Source organism: Triplophysa rosa, linkage group LG19 (genome assembly GCF_024868665.1).
Source record: "Triplophysa rosa linkage group LG19, Trosa_1v2, whole genome shotgun sequence".
Classification (NCBI taxonomy): domain Eukaryota; kingdom Metazoa; phylum Chordata; class Actinopteri; order Cypriniformes; family Nemacheilidae; genus Triplophysa; species Triplophysa rosa.
In genome coordinates this window covers 9,136,697-9,159,827 of record NC_079908.1, presented here as the reverse complement: position 1 = coordinate 9,159,827, position 23,131 = coordinate 9,136,697, and the positions used below count along the sequence as shown (strand labels likewise).

At 41.2% G+C, this 23,131-nt stretch overlaps 2 protein-coding genes across 4 annotated transcripts in view; one reads left to right on the top strand and one right to left on the bottom strand.

The window, feature by feature from the left end:
• The window catches only part of tenm2b (teneurin transmembrane protein 2b), a 217,769-nt gene that overhangs the window by 170,611 nt on the left and 24,027 nt on the right, over window positions 1-23,131 (top strand). Inside the window, exons 7-10 of the mRNA XM_057360479.1 lie at window positions 11,488-11,610; window positions 19,120-19,325; window positions 19,914-20,109; window positions 21,447-21,548. Coding sequence (XP_057216462.1) covers window positions 11,488-11,610; window positions 19,120-19,325; window positions 19,914-20,109; window positions 21,447-21,548 — 627 coding nt within the window. The remainder of the gene's footprint in view (window positions 1-11,487; window positions 11,611-19,119; window positions 19,326-19,913; window positions 20,110-21,446; window positions 21,549-23,131) is intronic.
• On the bottom strand, window positions 1,893-23,127 carry LOC130570262 (uncharacterized). Of its 3 annotated transcripts, none has more exons than XR_008964939.1 (2): window positions 23,032-23,127; window positions 1,893-2,024 (listed from the first exon to the last, which is right to left on the bottom strand). XR_008964939.1 is itself a non-coding variant. In XM_057360485.1 (2 exons), exon 2 carries the CDS (start codon window positions 4,907-4,909, stop codon window positions 4,511-4,513), a length of 399 nt encoding a protein of 132 aa, XP_057216468.1. In that variant the 5' UTR covers window positions 4,910-5,512; window positions 23,032-23,098; the 3' UTR covers window positions 4,300-4,510. The 3 variants fall into 3 exon arrangements, 1 of the variants encoding a protein (XP_057216468.1); XM_057360485.1 differs by lacking the exon at window positions 1,893-2,024 and adding an exon at window positions 4,300-5,512 and having other exon boundaries at window positions 23,032-23,098; XR_008964938.1 differs by lacking the exon at window positions 1,893-2,024 and adding an exon at window positions 17,199-17,909 and having other exon boundaries at window positions 23,032-23,098.

Below are 23,131 nucleotides of genomic sequence, written 5' to 3'. Positions count from 1 at the left end.
GAAGGAGCCTCAGCGTGCGGACCGCGGACGTTTACTTCAGACGGCAGCGTGTGATTCATCTGCCGTTTGATATGAGCTGTGATTCGGATGTATTTGGAAAAGACGGGTTCGGTCTTATCAAGGCACCTCTCTGCAGGGAGCGTTTCTTAGTTTCAAGTTTAGCGTTCCTGTTTTTTTCTTGAAACAGAAAGAGGGGGTTAGGTTAAGTTCTTAGCAGAACTGTGCACAGGAGCTAAAGTTGTCAGGACTTCTGATGTGTTCTCATGCGAATTTGAGGAAAGACTTTCATCCGAGAACCGCATACCATGTCTCGGTGTATTTTCGTGCTTTTGGAAGCGTTCGTTGCTGTGTAGATTTGCACTTGCACGGTAAGGAAAGGTGGCACAGACTGTGAGAGAGAGAGTATGCGTGCGGAGTCCGATAAGGTTCGGATCGTTTCCAGCAACACAGTCGACGGTAAATGTCACCAAACACCTTGAGTCTGTGCCAGTCTGCGTGAGAGTCGCACCTTTACAAAGCAGTGAAGAAAAAAAACCTGTCTGTTTTTTCTGCTCGAATAGTTCCCACATTTTCGTCTCATTTGTTTTTCTTTGTTTATTTTGCAGCTGTGTTTGACTTTATTTTTAGGTTTTGTTTACTATTCAGAGCCAGTTTTAGCCACAGTACACACCCCTCTTTTGAGCAAGTGGTGCTGGTTGCAAGCCACATCTCGGTCTTCTTTAGGAGAAGAATCGTAACAGTTTCGAGAACATATTTCAAACAAATTACTTTTTAGTGTTCGTATGCAATTACTTAATTTAATGCAACAATTAGGAGTTATGGTAGCAACATTTATAGCAACAAAATCACATTTGTTTTTACTTTACACAGCTTCATTTATTTTTTATGGGGGCTGTAATGAGATTTTTGTGTGATCTTGTATTGTTCTGCATCAGACTTAGTTGTTGTTTAAAAAATGGGCATGTGTTGAATACGTTCACGCTGTAAGTAAACAGGGGCTTCAGAGATTCTCTCATACACATAAACCACCCACACACATTTTTTATGGGGTACTTGTAGATGTGCCAGTGTGTTTTTGAATGAGAATGCATGTGTGTATATCTTGCGTGCAGTGGCCTGTAAAATGTTTTATGAACTTTTCCAAAACCTCTGGGATTTTTTTGTGCCGACATTGGGAGTGTAAATGCGTGTATGTGTGTCTGGTCCACTGAGATCTAACCACCCAGTGAGCTGTTCGTTGCCTTAATCACAAAGGTACTTAAAATATTTACACCACACTTCACACAGTGTCCTGCACTTCAACACACACACACGCACACACACAAACACAGACTAAAAGCCTCAGGTCTTCTCGTTCACTTGGAAGTGTGCGGTGTATGCCGCCAGCCAGGGTTTATTCCCTTCATATTCTTTTGACTGTATTTTGTGTTAAATATTTGATATTGGTGATATAAAACCAGCTTCAAAACACATTTGCATCATAAATATGTCACCCATTTGATTTCTGCACACATTCATTTGTCCCTCTCAAAATTCTAAGAAATTTAATACACAAATCTAGTGGTATGACTTTATTACATCCGCACCCCTCATTAAAGCCTTTAGCTCAGCTTCATGTATTTTCCTTTTTGGATGGTTGTTATTTCTTGTCATTCTTCTTTCATTTCTGAGCCAGCATCCTTTGCCTGAGATCTGAATGTAGGTTGCTAGGAGACAGGTGTTGTGGTCCTGATGCTGGAGGGATGGCGAGAGTGGGGGTTCTGCATGGGGTGCAGTGGCTGCTATAAGGCCACTGTGACTAATCTGGACTAATTGGTGAAAGAGGATGAAAGAAGGGGAGATAAATGATGGATGTCTGAGGGCTAAGTGAAGTGTTCCATCAACCGCCCCACTCCCCCCGCTGCATGAGTGGACACAGCAGAGAACTGAGTACTGTATGTGGCATTCTGGGCATACGAACATCAGTTGTAATGAAGAGTTAAATGAGAGCCAGCCTTCAGTGCTGTCTGTATGATCCAGATTCCCTGAGGAGAGAGAGAGATTTGTTCCTTTTATTAGAAGTGTAGTGTAGAAACAACATAAACTGGCATTTGATGCATTATTCTTCCATAATGTGGCACATGTTGGAATGAAACTGAATATTCAGAGGAACTTGAATTTATGCATTTGGATTTGATTTCATTAGATTATGAAAAGTTGGCCATCAATGGTGTTACTGGGTGTAACAATAGTCAGAAGAAAAGGTCTTCCAAAGGCAGAAAGTTAATTAATTTTCTTGAAAAATGATCAACTGGAATATATTTTCTTTAAGATATCATGCTCTAATGAATGGGTTGGCGGAGTCAAATGATGTATTGATGCAAGGTGATTCTTAATTTTTTTCATGTTTTTTTTTATTCTGGATCAATTCACAAAATAGTCATAATTTGTAAATTTCCCAATTATTGTTTCTCTTAAAGGTCCAATGTATTCTTTTTTCAAGGATCTATTGACAGAAATGCAATATAATATACATAACTATGTCTTCAAAGGTGCATAAAGACCTTACATAATGAAGCGTTATGTTTATTATCTTGGAATGAGCTATTTACATACATCGCGGGTCCTCTTACATGGAGTTCACCATGTTGTTTCTACAGTAGCCCTAAACGGACAAACTGCTCTACAGAACGCGTTTCATAAATATACGTTATCTCCTTGGGGAAAAAAAGCAAAAACGTGACGACATCTTAAGCCCCATTCAGACCGCCAGCGACACCCATCGAAAAAACTAGGCGATGTGATTTATTTCAATGGTAGCCTAGCGACATCCTGCGACACGAGCGACAGTGACTGTTGGCGACAGTGAAGTGGGCATGTCTAGCAGCTTGACAAAGTTGAGATTTGCTCAACTTTATGCAAATGTTGAGCGACTTTCGAGAGCGACTGCCAATAGGAGTACAGCAGCGGAGCTCACACCAGCCATCTCTCGTCTGTTACTGCAGGGTTTGTTTATAAATGTTTCTAGGACAACCAAAGCCAGGAACGACCTTTTAGCGACCTCACAGCGAGAGACTAATGACACACAGCGACAGAGTCGCTGGCAGTCTGAACACATTTTAAGTTCTGTGTTAGCCGCCATAGTGCTTTGAGAGGGAGGGGTTGAGTGAGCCGTTGGTTGCAAATCGCAGCCTCACCGCTAGATGCCACTAAATTTCATACACTGGACCTTTAAAAAGCATGCTTCATATACACTATTTGGGCAAAAGTATTGGGATGGCCAAACATGTCTATCTATTCCAGTAATTCCAATCAAACAAATATTAATGCTATACCATACAACCAGAACAAAAATATTTCAACACCTTTAAAGAGTACATAACATGAGATCATGAAAATGACATTTCATGCCATGTGTAATGTTGCCGTGTTTGAAAGTAAGCAGTCTGCCAAGTTGTAAATCCGAAGGTGAATGAATAACAAAGTTATTGGCTTGGAAAAAAGGGAGTCGACTCTGAATCACGCAAACGAGTCGTCCCTAGTCCGATTCGCGAACCGCCAAGGATTTAAGTCACTACATATAGTCCCCGCCTACGTTTTGCTAGGACTGCCCGCGAAAACTTCACTCTTCTCCCCCAAACACTGTAGCTCGTGAGCCTCATTTGCAGTAGACCAATCACAGCAGACTAGACCATCTGACCAATCACATCAGACTAGGCTAGCGGAAAGGAGGGGTTTATCTCAAGGTAGGCGTGGAAGAAGAACCCAGATGCAGGCAGGCAGTGAAGGGGTTAACAAACAAGACTTTATTTCAAACAAAAACAAAAACAGAAACTAAACACCCACGAGGGGGTAAACAAAAAGGTAACGAAATAATAAAACGAACAACAGGACCAAGACTAACTAAACACTAAACTAGACAATACTAGACAAAGACTAAACTATACACTTACTAAGACAGGGGAAAACAGGAACACAGGAACACGGCGAACATAGAGCACATGGACCATAATGGTTGACATCTAACACGGGTAAACACATCAAACGTACGTAGTACACAGTACAATCCACGAGCACAAGACAAAGAAACATGAGGGCATTTATAGGCAAGACAAACGAGGGATAATTACAGGTGATGAACATTAGACATGAGAGGGAAGCAATACATGAAATGAGAGGGGCGGGGCCAATGACGAGACACGAGAAAACACATGAGATGTAAAACATAGACAACTCATGGCTTTCTCACATAAAACCTAAGGGCTCTGTCCCGATCCTGCCACACAACTAGAAATTCATAAACAAGAAGCTAAGACCGTGACAGAGCCCCCCCCCCCCCTTAATGAACACCTCCAGGTGTTCACCAAGGGGTTGACTAACAGGACATGACAGATTGCGACAAGGACAAGACCCAAACTAACATGGCAAACAAAACAAGGGGGAAACAGGCAATAATCACAACTGGGTTGGGACAACAAAAACAACAAACAAGGGAGGGGAGGGAACAGCAAAGTTCGTGGGGGCAATAGTTTTAGTCCCCGGCTGCGCTCGAGGGCTTGTGGGGGAAGTCCTGGGGGGGACCGCCGACTTGCTGATCCTTCCAGCCGCTTGACGCTAGCTGGAAGGCCGGCTGGACAGGGCTTGACGCCGGCTGGAAGGCCGGCTGGACAGGGCTTGACACCGGCTGGAAGGCCGGCTGGACAGGGCTTGACACCGGCTGGTAGGCTGGCTGGAAGGCCGGCTGCTGCACCGGCTGGGACGCCGGCTGTTGCACCGGACTGGACGCCGGCTGTTGCACCGGACTGGACACCGGCTGTTGCACCGGACTGGACGCTGGCTGCACCGGACTGGACACCGGCTGGATCACCGGCTTGGTAGGACTGGATGCCGGACTGGATACCGGCTGGGCAGGACTGGATCCCGGCTGCATCGGACTTGGCGCCGGCTGCTCCGCACTGGATGCCGGCTGCACCGGACTGGATCCCGGCTGCACCGGCTGGGACACCGACTGGGCGGCGCTTACTGGCGGCTGGGCAGGGTTCAGTATCCCCCTCCTTGGCTTCTTTTTCTTGGCCCGGCCCACAGGACATGTGGCCGGCTGGAAAGAAGCGATGGGGAGCCCGGTTAGCTCCGTACCGGAGGAGTCGGACGGGGAGTCCCACGACTCCCTTCATCTGCGCCGGCCACGGATGCTGATGGGCGGAGGAGGAGCTGCCGGTGGAGAGGCGGACGGTGCGGCCATGCCGATGACCCCGATCTCCATGACGCGACCCTCCGGGATCGCGGGCAGGGAAGATGGGTAGCGGGGCTGGGCTGAGACCCTGGACTCCGGGCGGTTCATGTCATATCTCACCGTGCACTCGAAGTCCAGTGGTCTCAGGATCCTCATCTATGCCCGCGACAGAGGGTCCCTGAGGCCACCGTTAAACAGGACCGCGAGTTCCGCCTCCCCAAAAACCACCTGCTCAGTAAAAAGTGCCTCCTCTGCAGCCTTTAGGAAGCGGTCGACGTAATCCATGATATTGTCATTTCCCTGATGGTGGAAAACACGAGAAAACACATGAGATGTAAAACATACACAACTCGTGGCTTTCTCACATAAAACCTAAGGGCTCTGTCCCGATCCTGCCACACGACTAGAAATTCATAAACAAGAAGGTAGGACCATGACAGGATTAGACAGATGAATCGCGGAACGAATCATTTGAGAGTCAGTCAAGAAGTGAGGTAAGAATAACTGCCTATTATTATGAAATAATCGTGTTTTTACACCTTCTATGTACATAAACTTGTTGTTGGACACTCCATAAACCAAAGTAGGACCTTAAAAATCCCTAGTTATGTACTCTTTAAGAAAACTGTAAACTAACATTCTCATAAACTCTGTACATAAAAGCCATGTAAGTCTACACCAGACTTGATGTATCGCACAATGTAAAGTTGATAATCTACAGAAAATGCTAATTGACAATAACAAACCTTAAGGTCGTGCTGACGTGGCATTTTACACAATATGTCGGTCATGGGACAAGCTCTAATTCTCTGTCATTACACCCGCTTATTCCGTTTCTTTCCGTGGCTTGGAGCAGACGTATTTTAATACGGCTTTAATGTAGAATATTTACAAAGAGCTTGTCAACAAGCTAACTCACCAGAGATTTGCTTCCAGTCACTGTTACTAAAACTATTATAAATTAAGAACTGTTTTGGAATCAGATTGTGACTTTCTGAATGTAAAGCAAATCAAAGTGTGAGATGCCAACTGATTCCCACACTAATGAATCATGCACAGCAAAAAACATGTGTAAAGAAAACACATAAATTTGGATTTCATGTCTTGAGAGCAGAATTCTCAAGAGAATCAGAGTGAGTGAGCAAAAAGTGTAATGACTCATCATCCCAGCATCCTGTCAATCTCACAGTGACTCATTTATTGAAACGGGTCAAGATTCTCAGTAAGGTCTATGGTAGCACACTGAATGTCAGTCAAAATGACTCATATGTCCACTTACTGAGCTCTCTGCCAGCATGAACTTTAACTGTCACCTGCCTATTTTATATTTGCACACACACATACCATCTCGACCCAGCAGTCTCATCACACGCTCCCCCTGCCCGCATGGGTACGCAAACAAACACAACAATCAGTCACACACCTACACGCTCCGAGATGCTGGAGATTCTGTCTCACTGAGATAATACGTTCGCCAGCCAATCTCTAACTCGCAGCTGTCCGCCTGAACTCAAATCGACACAACCGAGCATACATGCCTGAAGCTGATTAAAATGACACGTTTCATTTTTACTCTCACTTTTATATTTACGTTCCCCTTCATTCCATTTTTTTCTGACAACTGCTTAATATTAAACTCGCTGAGTGAAGGGGAACGAAATAACGGTTTGATTACATCCGCGTGGAACGCGGGTCAAAGATCACGTGTTTCCTCTTGTCGCTCTAAATCTGGGATGGAAAGCGCTGTCACTCAAAGCCTCGTGTTTGTAGAGTAGAGAATGTGTGTGTGGTTATGCTGTGCGGAGTGTATTTGACAAGCTGAGCGGAATAGATTAGATCCATCTCGTCATGCCATTCAACACACCCACGCTCAAGGTTCACGAAGGTTTGTGTGTGTTTTTAAACTCGCAGACCTTGCGCGCCTCTAGCAGCATCCTTCCCAGACTTCGCGCAACCACGCATGTGGCATTTTGGGACGACTTTTATCTAGAGATTGGAACTTTGAGTCGACAGTCAAGACTGAGCTGATGTAATCAGATAGAGCCGGCCCTCAGGGAGCCCTCGTCCAGCGTAGCGTTGCATTTATATTCATAGCGGCAGAACTCGCGCACCTCAAATCAAACCACACATCAAAGCCGCACACGCTTGAAGGAGATCAGCTGCAATGACGGCAACGTTTTCACCTTCAACCAGATCTTGATATCTGATAGATCGTGCGTATGTGCGTCTTTTGAAGGCGAGATGCAAAGTCATTCAATCTTTCTTGGTCAATCCGAGAGGCGGAGTTAAACAAGGCTTCTGTAACATCAGGTGAAGATTGCTGTGAAGTGAGGATGGGTTGCGTCAGGTTGATTGAGGTGCAACAGCGCGCGTGTACGTACATGCGAGCTCCACGGGGACGTGCTCGCAGGGCTGTTAATGTTTTTATTCACACAGACACAGAGAGGAGCAGACGAAGCTTCAGAGATCCAGGAATAGGGCTCTAGACCGTTCCCTGGTGAGCTACTTGCTCACTGGGATCACCGGCCATCTCGCTGCCTTCTGGTCCTCCCACTCTTTGTAGCCGGACTTCAAAGCGGTCTCGGATTGAGCGATTTGTTTGCTTTTCGCTGGAATGGTGCCTGTAGAGACCAGCCTGTTTTATCCATACACGTCCCTCTTGGGTATAAATGCAACACCACAGGCCTGATAAATAATTAAACGGTGGGCAAATACCAGACGTTTCTTTTTAGAGCAGTAAGCAACGTTCAGATGGTGACAGAATGTGTAAGGGTGCCGGACTCTGGATTATCAAACTAGATTTGCCAGGTTTGTAAACACACAAACAAAGCATCACACATAACTTCATCGGTCTTTAGAGACCGATGACTCCGTCCTTAATATTCAAACATCTCTCACGCTGTCAGAGATGAGTCAGCAACCATGAGCTCATCAAAAGATCAGCTGACTCGCCTGTAGCCACCACACCCCAGTGCTCACACTGTAAAAAAAGATGTCTACCGAATTTTTGAAATGCAGTAAAAAAATATTACAGTAGTAGATGGCAAATGTACAGTTTGGGTGTAAAAAACAAACATGACAAAACATGCAATTTTACTTTTACTTTACTTTTTATAGTAGACCTGTCACGATATCAGATTTTTACTTTGCTGTTATCGTGAACTAAATAATTTGCTGTAGCAGTAATATCACAGTATCTACTTCAGTGATTTTTATGAGCAAATAATGCTATCAATCAAATTAATTTTTCATTTTGTCTTCATTTCGTTTTGTCACACAAACAGGTGCCGAATTATTTAAGCTTTTTATCGTGTGTAGAATTACCACATTTTGACAATTATTCATTAATTATTGAATAATAATTCAATAATTGACAATACCAGTATATTGTGACCCCCTTGTTCACCGCCTGTCTGAGGTCAGCGCTTCTCCTGCATTAGCTCAAAGCAAGCACAGCAGCTTTATATGCATACAGCAGAACTCTTTAAGGGCCCCTCGTGGACCGCCAGTGGCTCAAAACTCCACGCACACATTTTAAAGCCTCAGCTCATCCTGGGTATAAAGTACAGAGTCATAGTCCCTTTGTGTAATGAAAGACGGTTGGAGGCCTCCACGGTAACTCAAAACTCAACCTGTGGCATTGCGATGAAAGCGCATTATAGTTTATGAGTTTGGAAAAAGCGTACACCCACTTTTACAATGCTGCTGTCAGCACCAACTCAGCTGATCGAGCTCAGCAAAAGCAAACTCAGTACTGCGGTTCACGTCAGGTAGAGACACAGACTTTATTTGCTCTGGGTGCTTTTAAAGCCGAACAGAACTCCAAACTAAAGACTGGTTTAATCACGCAAGACAAGGGAATTCCTGTTGTGCGTCTTGTTTTTCTACCTCGTACGCCCTGTTTCTATCTTCGTGTCTTACGTAGGTAATATTTTTCCTGAGGTGAATTATACATGGAGATTACGTAAAGTTAGATGCGGCGTCTCATGAATTTCACATAGGACACATTTCCTCTTAATAATTAATGCTTACTGCGCAGACTGAAAATGAGTTTGTTGAAGATCTCTCTCCGATTTCATTAGCAAGAAAAAGTTCAAAGCAACAACTACTGGTAATGCGGCCAGACGTGAGACCTTTATCCATCCGAGGGCATGCGGGGATGGCCCTTAACCACACCCACATTCTCCTAAAATATTTAGCCACTTTCTGAGTGTCTTTCACTAAGTGCACTAAATGCAATGGAAATTTTTAAGATGCATTTCATTTTTTTATTACTGTATTTATTTATTCTGCTCTTACTGTTGTTAGTGTTAATTGAAAATCCTGTACTCACACACATATGCCTTGTTAACACATTTGCTGCAAAGAAAAGCTGTAAACATACTATTACAATTACTTAGCTTGTTTAAAAATTCAGTAGACTGTGACGTACTTTATGTGGATGTATTTATATCATGAAATTTCTTCGAGGCTAACCGGTTAAAACGTGCTGCTGTACAACAAACTTATTTTACATCAGAACTGCATCTGTACCCACCTGTAGAGAATAGAATAGAATAGAATAGATCTTTATTGTCATTGTTCAGAAAAACTAAATACCGTTTAGCACCTCTTCAGAATAACAGCAAATATAAAACAATGCACGTAAAATAAACAATGCGGAAAGACATAAACAATTTGGAAAGACAAATAAACGATATGAATATGACTAATATATACAGCAAAACAATGTACAGTATAAACAAAAGACATAAATACGGGTCAAAGAATAACACAAAAAAATCACACAAAAGATTATTTGAGGATGAAATTGACATTCATGTTCTAAAATCAGACCTTAATCTCATTATGTTGACCACACTTACTATAATACTGCGATGCTAAAATGTTATTCTGTGATATTTAAAGGTTCAGTTGTTTCTTTATTGTTTTGCGATTTAATCAACCCTGCCCCCTACAGCCCCAACCAACAATACACCCAAAACCAACACAGAGAGAATCCATGCCACAGTCTTCCTTAGTCATTTCGCCAATTGAGTTTGCTGATCTTGCTGATCTGACCTCCCAAGCAAAACCCATTCAAGAATAGCATCACAATTGCAGTATCAGATCTGAGTTCCTCCAGATCTCCATAGCGCTGTTCAGCCGAACAAGATGTCTCGGGTCATAACAAGGCCATTTTTGTCAGCGAGAGCCGTGATGAGAAGGGAAAGAAAAAAGCGCGAGACGGAGGATGAGAAAGGTGAAAAGGACAAGGAATAAGTGAGAGATAAGGCTTGATTAGTGGATGGAGCGATAAGATCCGTTGATGAGAAATAGTGAGGGACAATGAAGTTGATGCATCAGAGCAGCTAGTAGCCCCTGGGAGTCAGCTCTTTCTTTTGACCCCTCAACACGAGAGCGATAAGACGCTCTCAGACACACATTTTGAGGAGCAAGCAGAAGGCAGAGAAAGACAGAGTTGGCATTGATTTTACGTGGATGAGATTTAGGGAGGGGTAGAAGAACTAGGGGTGGAGGTGAAGTGTTACAGCTGATTCTGCAGATGTCGGCGTTTTCCCGGGCGTGTGTGTGTGTGTGTGTGTGTATTTTCACTCTACCGTAATTTCCACATCGTAACTTTCTTAAATCATTATCATATTTTTTAAATGCAACTTGACATATTTGAATATTGCACATCGAGTGATCTCCACTAAAGCTAATCAGTTTCTACAAAGTGTTGGAAGCAGTGATTACGGTACATATGGGGTGCGGAGAGAAACGCAGGCGCTTAGCCAAAATCCCCTCTAGTGCGCACACTTGAAAACGATGACAAGCGGTGAGATTTTTTGGCATCCGTCACCGACTTTTAACTGGCTTCAGTTTATTATTTTTCTTCCCGAGACAATTTTCCTGTCCGTTCGCACCTTGCGTCGCAGTATCGTAGGTAACTGTCACTTCCTTCGCAACTCTCATTGTGTGGCGTTTGACATCTACATGACATGTTCATATCTACGCCGAGTTTAGTATTCCTGTAGCAGTTTGGATTAAACCCGGTCCAACTAAACCTGTCTGGGCACGGAGCCCAAGCAAAGCTCAGACTGTAGTCAGTGTGTCATTGGCTATAATGATGTATTTGTATGCTAAAGTCTCCTCTGTCAGCAGGAGTTATACTTGTGTCGCAGGATCTCGGCTGTCGGGACGTGTCATCGGTGTATATATAAAGTGGTCGGAAGGTGTAATGTAGTGTCATGTTCTATATTTTAATTCTCTCTTTTCCTCTCTCTCTCACACAGCTCTTAATCTGCTTGGCTTAAATTGGCGGCTGAAACCCGCTGAAGGGCATCTAGTGAGCACTGGCCTCAGCATGAGTATACCTGGCATCGGTGACGGGGCAACAGCACCCTCCGGAGGCAGAGGTAAAAATGCAAATGCGTGCCAGAACACTGGAACACCACAGCACCTGACAACAGGAAATCCAAATGTTTTTGTCTCCTTGATAAATGTCCCCGGTCGCTATTCTGTTGCTATAAATGTAATGAAAGTAATTAACTAATAAAATCGTCATTTATTTTCATAATCCAATAAAATCCCAATAAATAAAATCAATTTCCACTCTATTTTGTTTGTAAAGAGTAATGAAAATAGTACAGTAATGCAGTTGTATTGATGGATGGGTTTACATACTGTATAATATGTACACCACGGATGTCTTTTTGTCCTCCCAGCATCTTAATACCTGCTGTATGTGGGACCTGTATGTGTGTCATTAGTTTCCAGTAAATTAGTGTAAAATCACAGCCTTGCCTTCCATTTTCCTCGCTGTGTGCTCTCATAAACGTGGGTTTTTGGATTAGACGTGTTGGATGGCAGTTAGTTGAATGTTCAGAGCAGTGGCTAACTCTCAGTGGCTCAAATGCAAAGAATCTCCTGGCCTGTTATCCGTTCACCTCAAATGATTTATCATTATCAGTGTCAACACGTTCAGATGATAACGATTGTCGCTGACCTTTAGAGAGTGCCGGTATTGACGTTCTTCACACGCAGCACTGTTTCTTCTCTCTTTTGCACCAGGAGGTGAACACCATTGCCTTTAACTGGGGTGTGAGCGTGCGTGGTCTTATCTAAGTGTTTACGAATGAAATGGAAGATACTAAATGAACATAAAGTGCGTGGTTCAACGCCAAGTGCAAAGACTTAAGCCGCACTTGACTTTTCACTCCATTGACTTCCATCATATGCATGCGAATGCGACGGGCCGGAAACCCAAGCCCGTCCGAAGATATTTTGCATTTCGCTGCATAGCAAAGTTCAAGTTTGGTGAACTCTGACCTACGAATTCGCGTCACGTGAGTGCGTGAGACCAATAGAAGATCAAAACGTCACAGCTTGACCTCTCGGTACAGAAATGTAAAAGATGGAGGCATCGCTCCCGCTAGGGCTGTGTTCAAAATATCGATACAGCGATACATCGTCATGAGCTCCTGCCGATGCGCGCATCAATACATCTGCCTCCGTATCGATTCTGCAGCACTTTTGAAATTAGCCAATTATTATGCAAAACATATTGTGCAACAATTATTAGTTGTGTAAAGGATCTGATAAGAGTTTATCTGTGTTCCGTACAGATCTCCCCTCATGATTCGATATGCATGTGACCCAAGGATTAACTGCAAAGTTTGACCATCATAAAGTGAAAGTTTAAGAGCGCGCTGTCTTACCTTCTCTCTGCATCCGTGAGCGCCGTATACATGCAAGTGCATTCTCGTATCATTCACAAATGTGTAAAGTTAGTGTTGTGTAGGCGCTAATTCAAGACACACATGACGCAGCACTGCTTCTGCCTTATCCACTATAAAACTATTGCACGCGATTATAATCAATGAAACTTCCGCCGCTGGAGAGATGTAGTGACACGCCGCTCGCTCATCAATAACAGCGCGTTTGAAAAGACGTGGAAGAGCCACAGTAAATGTGCATGAAGAGCAAAGACCTGCTTAAAGCTACAGTTTGTAAAAACTAGAGGGCGCATGATCAAAACAACAACAATGCCGTAGCTTGATGACGCTGTGAAAGAGCGTGGAATGATGGGATCTGCCGTCTTCAACTCCACCGCTGATGGCCATCAATCAGACGAGAACGAGAAATCATGTTAGCGGATGAGGTAAAGTAATAAAGTTTTATAAATGTTGCGTATAGTTGTGGTCCATAAATAAGTGACTGCTCAAAACAAGCTAGTGGCTTGATAGACGCTAGACACTACTTCCGCATTTGTCCACGACACTGTTTCTACATCAGTAAAGGCGGTAACAAAGGGTAACGCGGATATGACACCATTGACAGGCGACTGCATAGCCCCGTGTCACTTTTTAGAATGCCGATTTTCTCACGATTTACAAGTAGTTGGAAACATTTGAGATATTGTAAGTACTCAGCTGAACAAAATATACTGTATAACACTGGCCTAGTGGTTTTTGGATATTTTACTGCAAAATTGTTACAAACTGTACCTTTAAATCTTACAGCACCTTTATATTTATAATATTATATCTAGAAATCTGTCATCTATTTCAATTAAACACATTTCTTTTTTAATCAAATCTATTTACTCTGACTGCACGTTTATGCATATATTTATATTTATTCGTTATACATATTGTCTATTTGTAAAACGCATGCATAAATAAGATGTAGCCTAGAAACCCTGTTTTAGAAACAAGGGTCTCTGTATAAGGACTTGATCTTTTGCAACTTTATACTCATTCTCAAAACTACTTATGCATTCATTGTCAGATAAACTGATAAGTAGTTATGAATGGCAAGTTTCTGCAAGTATATTTTGCTCTAAATCTGTCAAATGAGAAATGTAATGAAAAACTGACCCGTATTGGGATACTTATCGCATCGTGGCTTTGTATCGGGATGCGTATCATATCGTGAGGTTGTTGGCGATACACAGCCCTAGCTCCCGCCCATTTTCCTGACTTTCGCATCTGACCGCGGCATTAGAGTGCATGTGCTCTATCTCTCTCTCTCTCTCCATATTAAAAGGATATTTCACTGGCAAATCAAAATTTCCCCATGCTTTATTCACCTCAAGGAATTCTGACTGAATATGACTTTCTTCTTGAAGAATAATGCAGTCGAAGTTATAATACCACACAGTAAAATTGCCAGTGTTAAAAAGGTCAAATTAACACTCACAGTGTATATATAATCCACACTCTCAAAGTGTGGATTATATAAACACTGTGAGAGTTAATTTGACCCTTTTTAACACTGGCAATTTTGCTGTGCACGTATCATTTTACTTCCAAGCGGTAGAATGGGAGTGAATGGGCGTCGACTTTTTGATGCTCCAAAAAGTGCATCCATCCATCAAAGAACTGCTCGACACGGCTCTGTGGTATAAACAAAGGTCTTCTGAAGCGAATCAATGTGTTTGTTTAAAGAGTAAGTAGCATATGATTTTTAAGGTCCTACTTTGGTTTATGGAGTGTCCAACAACAAGTTTATGTACATACAAGGTGTAAAAACACTATTACGTCGTAATAATAGGCAGTTATTCTTAAAATACTTCTTGTCTGACTCTCAAATGATTCGTTACGCGATTCATCCGTCTAGTCCCCTTCTATCCGCTAGCCTAGTGTCATGTGATTGGTCAGATGGTGTAGTCTGTTGTGATTGGTCAAACGCGTTCATCATGTGTCTTGGACTAGTTGACATGGCATACAGTGTACGGCTGGGCTAGTCAACTGGTGGCCCGCGGGTCAAATGCGGTCCGCCAATCATCTTTTCCTGGCCCGCCTTAATATTTCAAATAAGTGGAGAGACTTTAAGAACGTGCTTTAAATGCACGTCCTCCTGAGACGCCACATCTTTAAAAGTCCAAAACGCTGCTACATTCAAAACGAAAGTAATTCCCGCGGCTCATAATGTTTTACGTCTTATAAAGTGATTTGATCGGTCAGTCCAAGAAACTTAATGTTATTTACAACGTTATAATCAGCAATGCATTGCACAGCCACAGGCAATCGGTTTGCGCACGCGATAGGTCGTGTTCTAAAATGCGTTTTGTGCCCTTGAAAGTAGGCTAACTGTAGGAAGGGTACACCACTTGAACGGTTGTCTCAGATAAGGGGAAAATGGTGTTGTTTTTATTACTGCATTCATTATGTATTATCGGCTATATTTACGAAAAACAGCTGTTCATCTCCCCCAGAACTCGCACTATACAAAGGATCTGGCCTATAAGTGCGTGGGGCACATGAATGCGATCGGAATTCACCCGAAGATGTGATAATAGCGTTCAGTTTCTTGCACAGATCAATTGACTCGCTTTATAAGACGCTAATTTAAAGTCACAAGGGGAAGGGATTACTTTTGTGTTGAATGTATTTGCGTTTTTTACTTTTATTGATTTAACTTTAATTAATTCAACCAAATATCTTCAGAAACATCTTCTTGAAAAAACAATGCCACCCACATCTCGATGTACTGGAGGACTGTGGGTGAGTAAATTAGTAGCAATTTTTGGGTAAAGTAACGCGTTAAGGAATATAAAAGACAATTAAAAGACAATATCCATTTTAATTTAATATCATGAAAAGGCACAAATACTGGATGCAATATTTGTGTGCATGTTTTAATCATTGCCTATAAGTAACAGCAACAAAAACAGTATAAAAGGAACAAAATGCAATAAATAACAGAAGAAATGAGAATATGGTAAAAAAAAACTGGCCCGCATCCTATTTATACTTTTGGAATCTGGCCCTCAAAGAAAAGTAGTTGAAGACCCCTGGTGTACGGTGTTCGTATCTTCAGATGTTATTACAATACAGATAGTACTCGACTCAGTTTTTGAAATAAATACTTTGAGAGTTAATAGATTGAGGAGAGCTTTCTGGAGAAAGGCTAGCTTTTGTACAAACATACATGTAGAAAAAAGGATTATGTGAGTTGTCAAAGGTGTGATGCTAGATTCACACCATTTTTTATATTCTTGTCTTTAAAGTCTTTAATGGACTTTTTACATGGTCTGCATCAACACTTCAGTGTACGTTGTATGGACCTCAGACTTCCACATGAAAACCGGTGCAGATTGTATCACTAAAGAGTGACTTTAAATATCTCACTGTTCAAAAGTTTTGAAACACTTACTCATTTAAAAATATATATATGTTTATATTTTTTCCACATTTTAGAATAATAGTAAAAATGTCAAAACTATTAAATAAAACAATTGTAACCGTGGTAATTATGTTGTGACTAAAAGCATCCAAAAGAAGAAAAACTTGATTATATTATACCATTTTTAAAGTAGCCACCTTTTGCCTAGAATTTGCAAAATCGTAGTCTTGACATTTTTTTATTTTAAGTTGTTTTGCTTTAATCAATTTTTTTACCATTAATTTTTTTACCATCAAAGGTACTCACAAAAAATATTTTCAGAGTTCACACATTTATACATTCTTTATTATTACTTGTACGCAGGAATTACAAGGTCCTGGCATAACACTGAGCTCAAAACAACAGTTTCACATAACAGTTACTAAAAATGAGTCGTCCAAAACTTCAGAAGTGTACATTTGATCGTTTTTGTCTTTTATGACTAATACTGTCCTCACGAACCAAGTTCCCATCGTCGCTTCATCCCACCTTCCATGTGCTACAGAAATGTCTAGAATTTTCTGTCAGTGACAGTTGGAAAATAAATAAAAAAATATGTAACAATTTATACAGTTTATGTACAGTTTTTGTTTATTTTCAATATACCGATATATCATAATTATTTATATAAGCTCAAAATTTACTTGAGCTAAATATACACTAAAACATTGATGCTATAAGAAAATAAATATTACCACAATAATTAGCACCACAGAATTGTACAAGAACCATAAAAAGGTTGGTCGAAACAAAAATTTGTTACACTGTACACAACTTATCATTCCGTTTTTTGGAGGTTTCACTGGAAACCTTTTTAAACAGTATTAAGGCAATTTATATATATTATACTGTAAGCTCTTACTGGTTGATTTTTCTTCATTATTTGGTCCAAGTCATCCATTTCATAAATCATTTTTTAAAATAACGTTTCAGTCTTCTAATGAAAGAAATGACTGTGTTGGCACAATGATATTTTTGTGTACAAAAGTAATTTCATACATTTAAACATTCACCTTCAGATTAAAAGATTCTTAAAAGAAAAAAGATTTTAAAAAGCTTATGAATGGTGATGTTGCATGAAAGCCTGACCTGTGCACAATAAACGGTGAAAGAAAATGTGTTTTCATTTCAGAAAAGAAAAAATCTGCCAGTTCCAAGTGCGTTTTCGGGTACATGAGACCCTTTTCCATTGGCTCTGATGCGAACAGTTCAGGTCGGCTGAGCTCTTGTCGAGTGTAAGGAGTGTGAAGTTCACTTCCACAGTAGAACTCTTCTCATGCACCCTCTCCAGGGGACCATCACTCCTCCTTCTTAATATGTTTCTCCGTTTCTCTCTCTCCATCTCACTTTTACCATCTCTCACTCCCTCTCTCTCAGTGTGTAGCCGATCTGTCCATCCACGCTCCGTGTTAATGAGGGAGGTTAGAGCGAGCTCCCACTGGTAACCAGACCGGGCTGCTTTAACCGGCCTGTCACTCAGACCTGACACCGTGTGTGTGTGTTCTCCTGCAAACAGACGGCTGGATCCATTTGGTTCTCTCTCTCCCTGTTTAAATGCAGACAGAGGTTTTAGCAGGCGGGGAAACAGATTGTGTCTGCTTATCAGGACACATCAAACATTGAGAACGCCAACTAGACATTTAACACGTGTTGCACCGGTCGCTCACACACAACGGACTGTGTGTGTTTTGCGTCTAATACCATCAAGGCCATTGTGTTGTGTGATTTCTGATTGGAACTTGCTCTCAAAATGGCAATGGTTTTCTCTTTAGGGAAGAGATTTGGCAGGTGTTTGAGGTAGGGGGTTATGTATGTATATCGGTTTGCTTGTGACTGGTTTTGTCATGCAGTGGTAGTGTTATCTCGAGGGAGAAGACAGGGTTTCAGTGACTTTGGCAGCCCACACTGCGCACTCATTAGTGCTGAACTCCATCTCTGTGGAATTATATATGTTGATTTTTCTTCTTACGCACTGCAAATATTTTTACACAGAGCTGAGATTGTCTCCTGTGCTCCCTGCCATGAAAGTCTGGCTGTGTCTGAAACCGCTCCCTATCTCCTATATAGTGTACTATATTGGATGTCCGCCATTTTGTAGTGGTGTCCGAAACCTGAGTGAACTACTTCCTTCCCTACATTCGTTCACTCTTTTTTACCCACAATGCACTCTAATTTTGAGTGTACGTTCGATGTATTCGACGCTATTTCCCATGATACAACACGCGATGACCGCTTGATTAGAATCAGCTGGAGGAGAGTGACCGTTAATGCCACAAATGCACGTTTATACACTTGTGTTTGTTCTTGTTGACAGTTATTTTCGTGTTTTTGAGAATAAACAGATTAAATGAATGTTATAGACAGTGGTGCTTTATTTGAAATACATTCAATAATTTTATTAAACGTTAAGTAAATTAACGTGGCAAACTTGTTTTGTTCTCTTTATTAAAAACTAATGCAAAAACGTAACAAATAAGGTGAAAATGAACTTTACCGTTTTATTAAGCAAGCCATGAAGCCACACAGGTGTAATGTAACCGTTATGTCGAATGTCCGAGACAGTACCGTCAGATGCAGGTTATTTAAATCAGTGTCCGAAATCGTTCACTCAATCGTGGACTCCAATGTCATTCGCTATATAGGGAATAGTGAAGGAGTGAGCGAGGGAGCGGTTTCAGACACAGCAACTGTCTTTGTCTTATTTTATCATCACACAAATCCCGTCTCTGTTTTTTTCTCCTCTGGCTCCGTCTCAGGGCCGTGGGTGTTGAAGAACAGCAGTATAAACAGCGGGGAGCTGATGCTGGGTCAACGGATCAGTCAGGATGTTCCTCCGGGCGTCTTCTGGAGGTCTTTACTTCACCTGCGCCAGCCACACTATCTCAAGTTCAACATCTCCCTGGGCAAGGACGCGCTGTTTGGGGTCTACATGCGGAAAGGCCTGCCTCCTTCACACGCTCAGGTGAGCGAATCACCTCATGTGTCGTGTCGTCTTTTAAAGGGGGCGTATCTATGAAAGTGTATTAATGTTAGCTTGCACCGAAAATGTCGTTTTTTACATTTGATATGCAGTGTGAAACAGACCTTGGAATTAAACAAGCTGCTTTTGATCTAAATGTGGCAGTCGTATTTAAATGTGTGTTCTTATGTGACACCATTATTCCTTGATGACCCATTTTTGTAAATATTTGACAAACGGTCAAGGACCGGAGAAGAAGCTTTGCCTTATGAAAGAGATTGTCAAAAAACAAAAATCTCAAAACTCCCATTTTCCATAATATGTCCCCTTTACAATAAGTAGTTTTTGATTTCTATGAAGAGACCATCTGTGTTGACAGACTTTTGTGTTTAATTTTTTATTGTTAATTATTTCCAAATTATCACTGCATATTCTTATGCAGTGTTCTTACACTTTTCTTGTCACACTCTGAAGTTGTTATCGTTCATAGATTTTAATTTAATTTGACATTTGTGTGTTATCCACTTGCCTTGTTTTCTACCTCTGTTTACACATCTCTCATTCTCTCTCTCTCTTTTGCTCTTTCTTCAGTACGACTACATGGAGAGGCTTGATGGAAAGGAGAAGTGGAGCGTGATAGAGTCTCCTCGCGAGCGCCGCAGTATTCAGACCGTCGTGCAGAATGAGGCAATTTTTGTGCAGTATTTGGACCCCGGCACCTGGCATTTGGCATTTTACAACGACGGCAAAGAGAAGGAGCCCGTCTCGTTCAGCACCGTGGCTCTAAGTACACACCTGCCGTTTCTATTTACACACTATGATTGAAAGAAATGCGTTCAATAGAATCTTACTTGATGACCTGCCATGTTAGAAAATGCTTTTTATTTAGAGAGACTCACGGTGCACCTGCTTCACCCTTGATCTAATATTATGTTCAGTTTGAACGTGAAGCAGCTGAAGAAGGTGCTTTCATTACTTTCACTGTGCGTTGATCTTCAGGGCAACTGAGTCGTCTTATATAAAACCAAAGCAAATAGTGATCTGAAACATCGGCTTTTTAGATCAAAATAGTTCTTGTCTGAAAAGGATGCACGTTTACAAAAGAAAAAGTGCAACCACTTTTCATCATCATTTACTCATTCTCATGTTGTGTTACTATATTTCCACTTTGAGTATTTTCAATAAACACGCACAAAAAATAATTTAAGAATTGGCCCATTTTCACGTAGTTACTATCAAGGGGGACCACAACTAGGAAGCCACCGGGTACAACAGAGATTTTGAGCTACTCTCAGTTTTATTATTTTTGTTTTGTAAGCTTTTACTAAAACCAAAAGGCTTAAAAATATGATTTTTCATAACCCAGCTTGAAAACAGTGCTAAAGATGTTAAAGCAAAATAATAAGACAACCATCAGTCTGCAAGGAATATAATAGACCAAATGTTAAACTGAGTTACCATGAAAATACTTGAATGTCTTTGCACTGGTTAATAAAACGTCAAACCAAATGGCATTTGTTTTAAAAGAGTGACAACACACATATACAAGCAAAGCATTTCACAAACAGAAGTTTGCTGTTTGCAGATGCAGCTCGGTTAGATATTTTGCTTTCCAGCACAACAGCAGTCATACATTTTTAAGTGTGGCTTAAGCGTTCAAATACTTTTTGAAGCCCTTGACTTTTTAACAGTAACTTAACCATTCAGTTTGAGGCGAAATACACGCATTGTGCTCCGGCGGCCTCAGAAACGTGTAAGATCTGGAGATCAAATTATCACATATGAATGCTTGGGCATTTTTTCCTAGCAACCATTTATTTGATACCCACTGTTGATTTGAATAGCATACATAATTCATTTGAGCTTTTATCAAGACTATAATGCTATATTTCCCATAAGGCTTCGGTGAAACGTGTCACAGAAATTCAAACAAAAGTTCAGGCTGCACCATGCTGCGTAAAGGATTATCTCTCAAAACTGGTGACAGTTCACTGCGTTGCATTTTGGGCTCCTGTCAGATGACAGTGTTTAAAAAGTCTTTGTGAATGTTACGTTCCTCTGTTTCTCATTAATAAATGAGGGCTGTAAATGTGTGTGTCTGTCTTTCCCCGCATCTCGCCGTAGACTCGGTAGAAGAGTGCTCCCAGAATTGCCATGGAAACGGAGAGTGCATATCAGGAGCGTGTCATTGCTTCCCAGGGTTCCACGGCACGGACTGCTCCAAAGGTAAAGTGTGTTTTTACACTACAGGAGCATTTACAGTGTGAAGAAATTTGTTGTTTTCATGTTATTAATATATGTATGTGTGAAATTTATTTGACAAATAGTCCGAAAAAATCAAGAAATTGCGACTCTTAAAAGTAATATTTAACAAAACCATGTTACATGGAATGTGTCATTCCACAGTTTTGGTAGGAGATTGTTTAAAGGAGTTCACCCAAAAATGAAAACTCATAACTTTACTCAACCTAAAGACCACTAAGATGTGATATATGTACTCCGTCCAGTTGTCATTGGATATTTCATCATGAGACATACGAGAACCAATTTCAAGTTGTTTTGTTAAAAAATGAATATAAACTTTTTTCAAGATCTGAAAACATAACCAGTTTGACCCACTTTCACATTCTGCAAATTAAAAAAAATTGGGAAATTAAGAGAACTGTTGACAGCATTTCACTGGATGAAACTAAAATGATCATTCGACCTTAACACTATATGTAGTGAATTCAGAAAACTGAACATAATTTGGAAATGTTTAATTTTGTATATGTACATGTGCATCACTTTATATATTTATTCTATTAAAAAATATTTTTGTATTCAAATGAAGAAATACATATACATCTGGGATGGCATGTACAGTATGTTAGTTAGTAAAAAATGATGAGAATTTATATTTTGAGTGAGCTGTTTCTTTAATTCTGAAGCCATTATTGATGGGTGTTCTCCCTGTTATTGACGCGACAACATTTGTCAAGTTCTTTCCTCAAGCTAAAAATGACGCATGAAATCATAACAGTTCATCATCACCGTTTCTATACGTACGTTCTGGCCATTTGTCCTCCAGGTCCTATGACACAATCATATCGCTCTGAGATGAACTACAGCATCTCTGATTAATTCCATCACACTTATGCCAAAATATCTGATGGGTTTGTTGACTTTGCTGTGCCAGACGAATCTTATTGAGTGATGGTGTGCTCTCAGCGGAGGCTTCGTACAGAGATGCGCTTGTGCGTGTGTGAGCCCACCTGAGGCTCGAGACAGCTAGTTTATTACTGTTTGAAGAACGCCTCCTCTGAGGAGCTGACGCCGTCTCTAAATCTCTTAAGCTTAATTACACGTGGCATAGTCTGTCTTAAAACCCAAAGCACAAGACAAGTTGGTTTTGTAACTCCGCCAACCCCCACGGACCCACGGGCGGGTCCAATATTGCATAATCAAATCTATCAATTGTGGAGCACAAAACTAGACATATCTTTTGTAAGCTTAGAACCTCATCTTTCTTACCAGTCCCAACAATTTTGCGTTTATGTTACATAAAAGAACATAAGGTGTCAATTTCATGTTTATATCACAGAAATAAATGTATTTAGCTAGACCTTTGACTTGCACACCAATCGCTGTTGTTGTTTTTTTCCTTTTGGATTTGTTTGTAATAACACTCTATATCTCATTTTCTCTTATCTAATCTCACATTTCATACCTGAATTTCTTTTAATCAAGCTGGTTTTCACTAATTCCTCTGGAACGTCCTCCTCTTCTGTCCTTCCCGCTCCCCCTCATCTGTTTTCCCACCTGCATCC

Coding starts and splice junctions, on each gene's coding strand:
- LOC130570262 (XM_057360485.1), bottom strand. CDS start 4,909: ATGCAGCCGGGATCCAGTCCTGCCCAGCCGGTATCCAGTCCGGCATCC.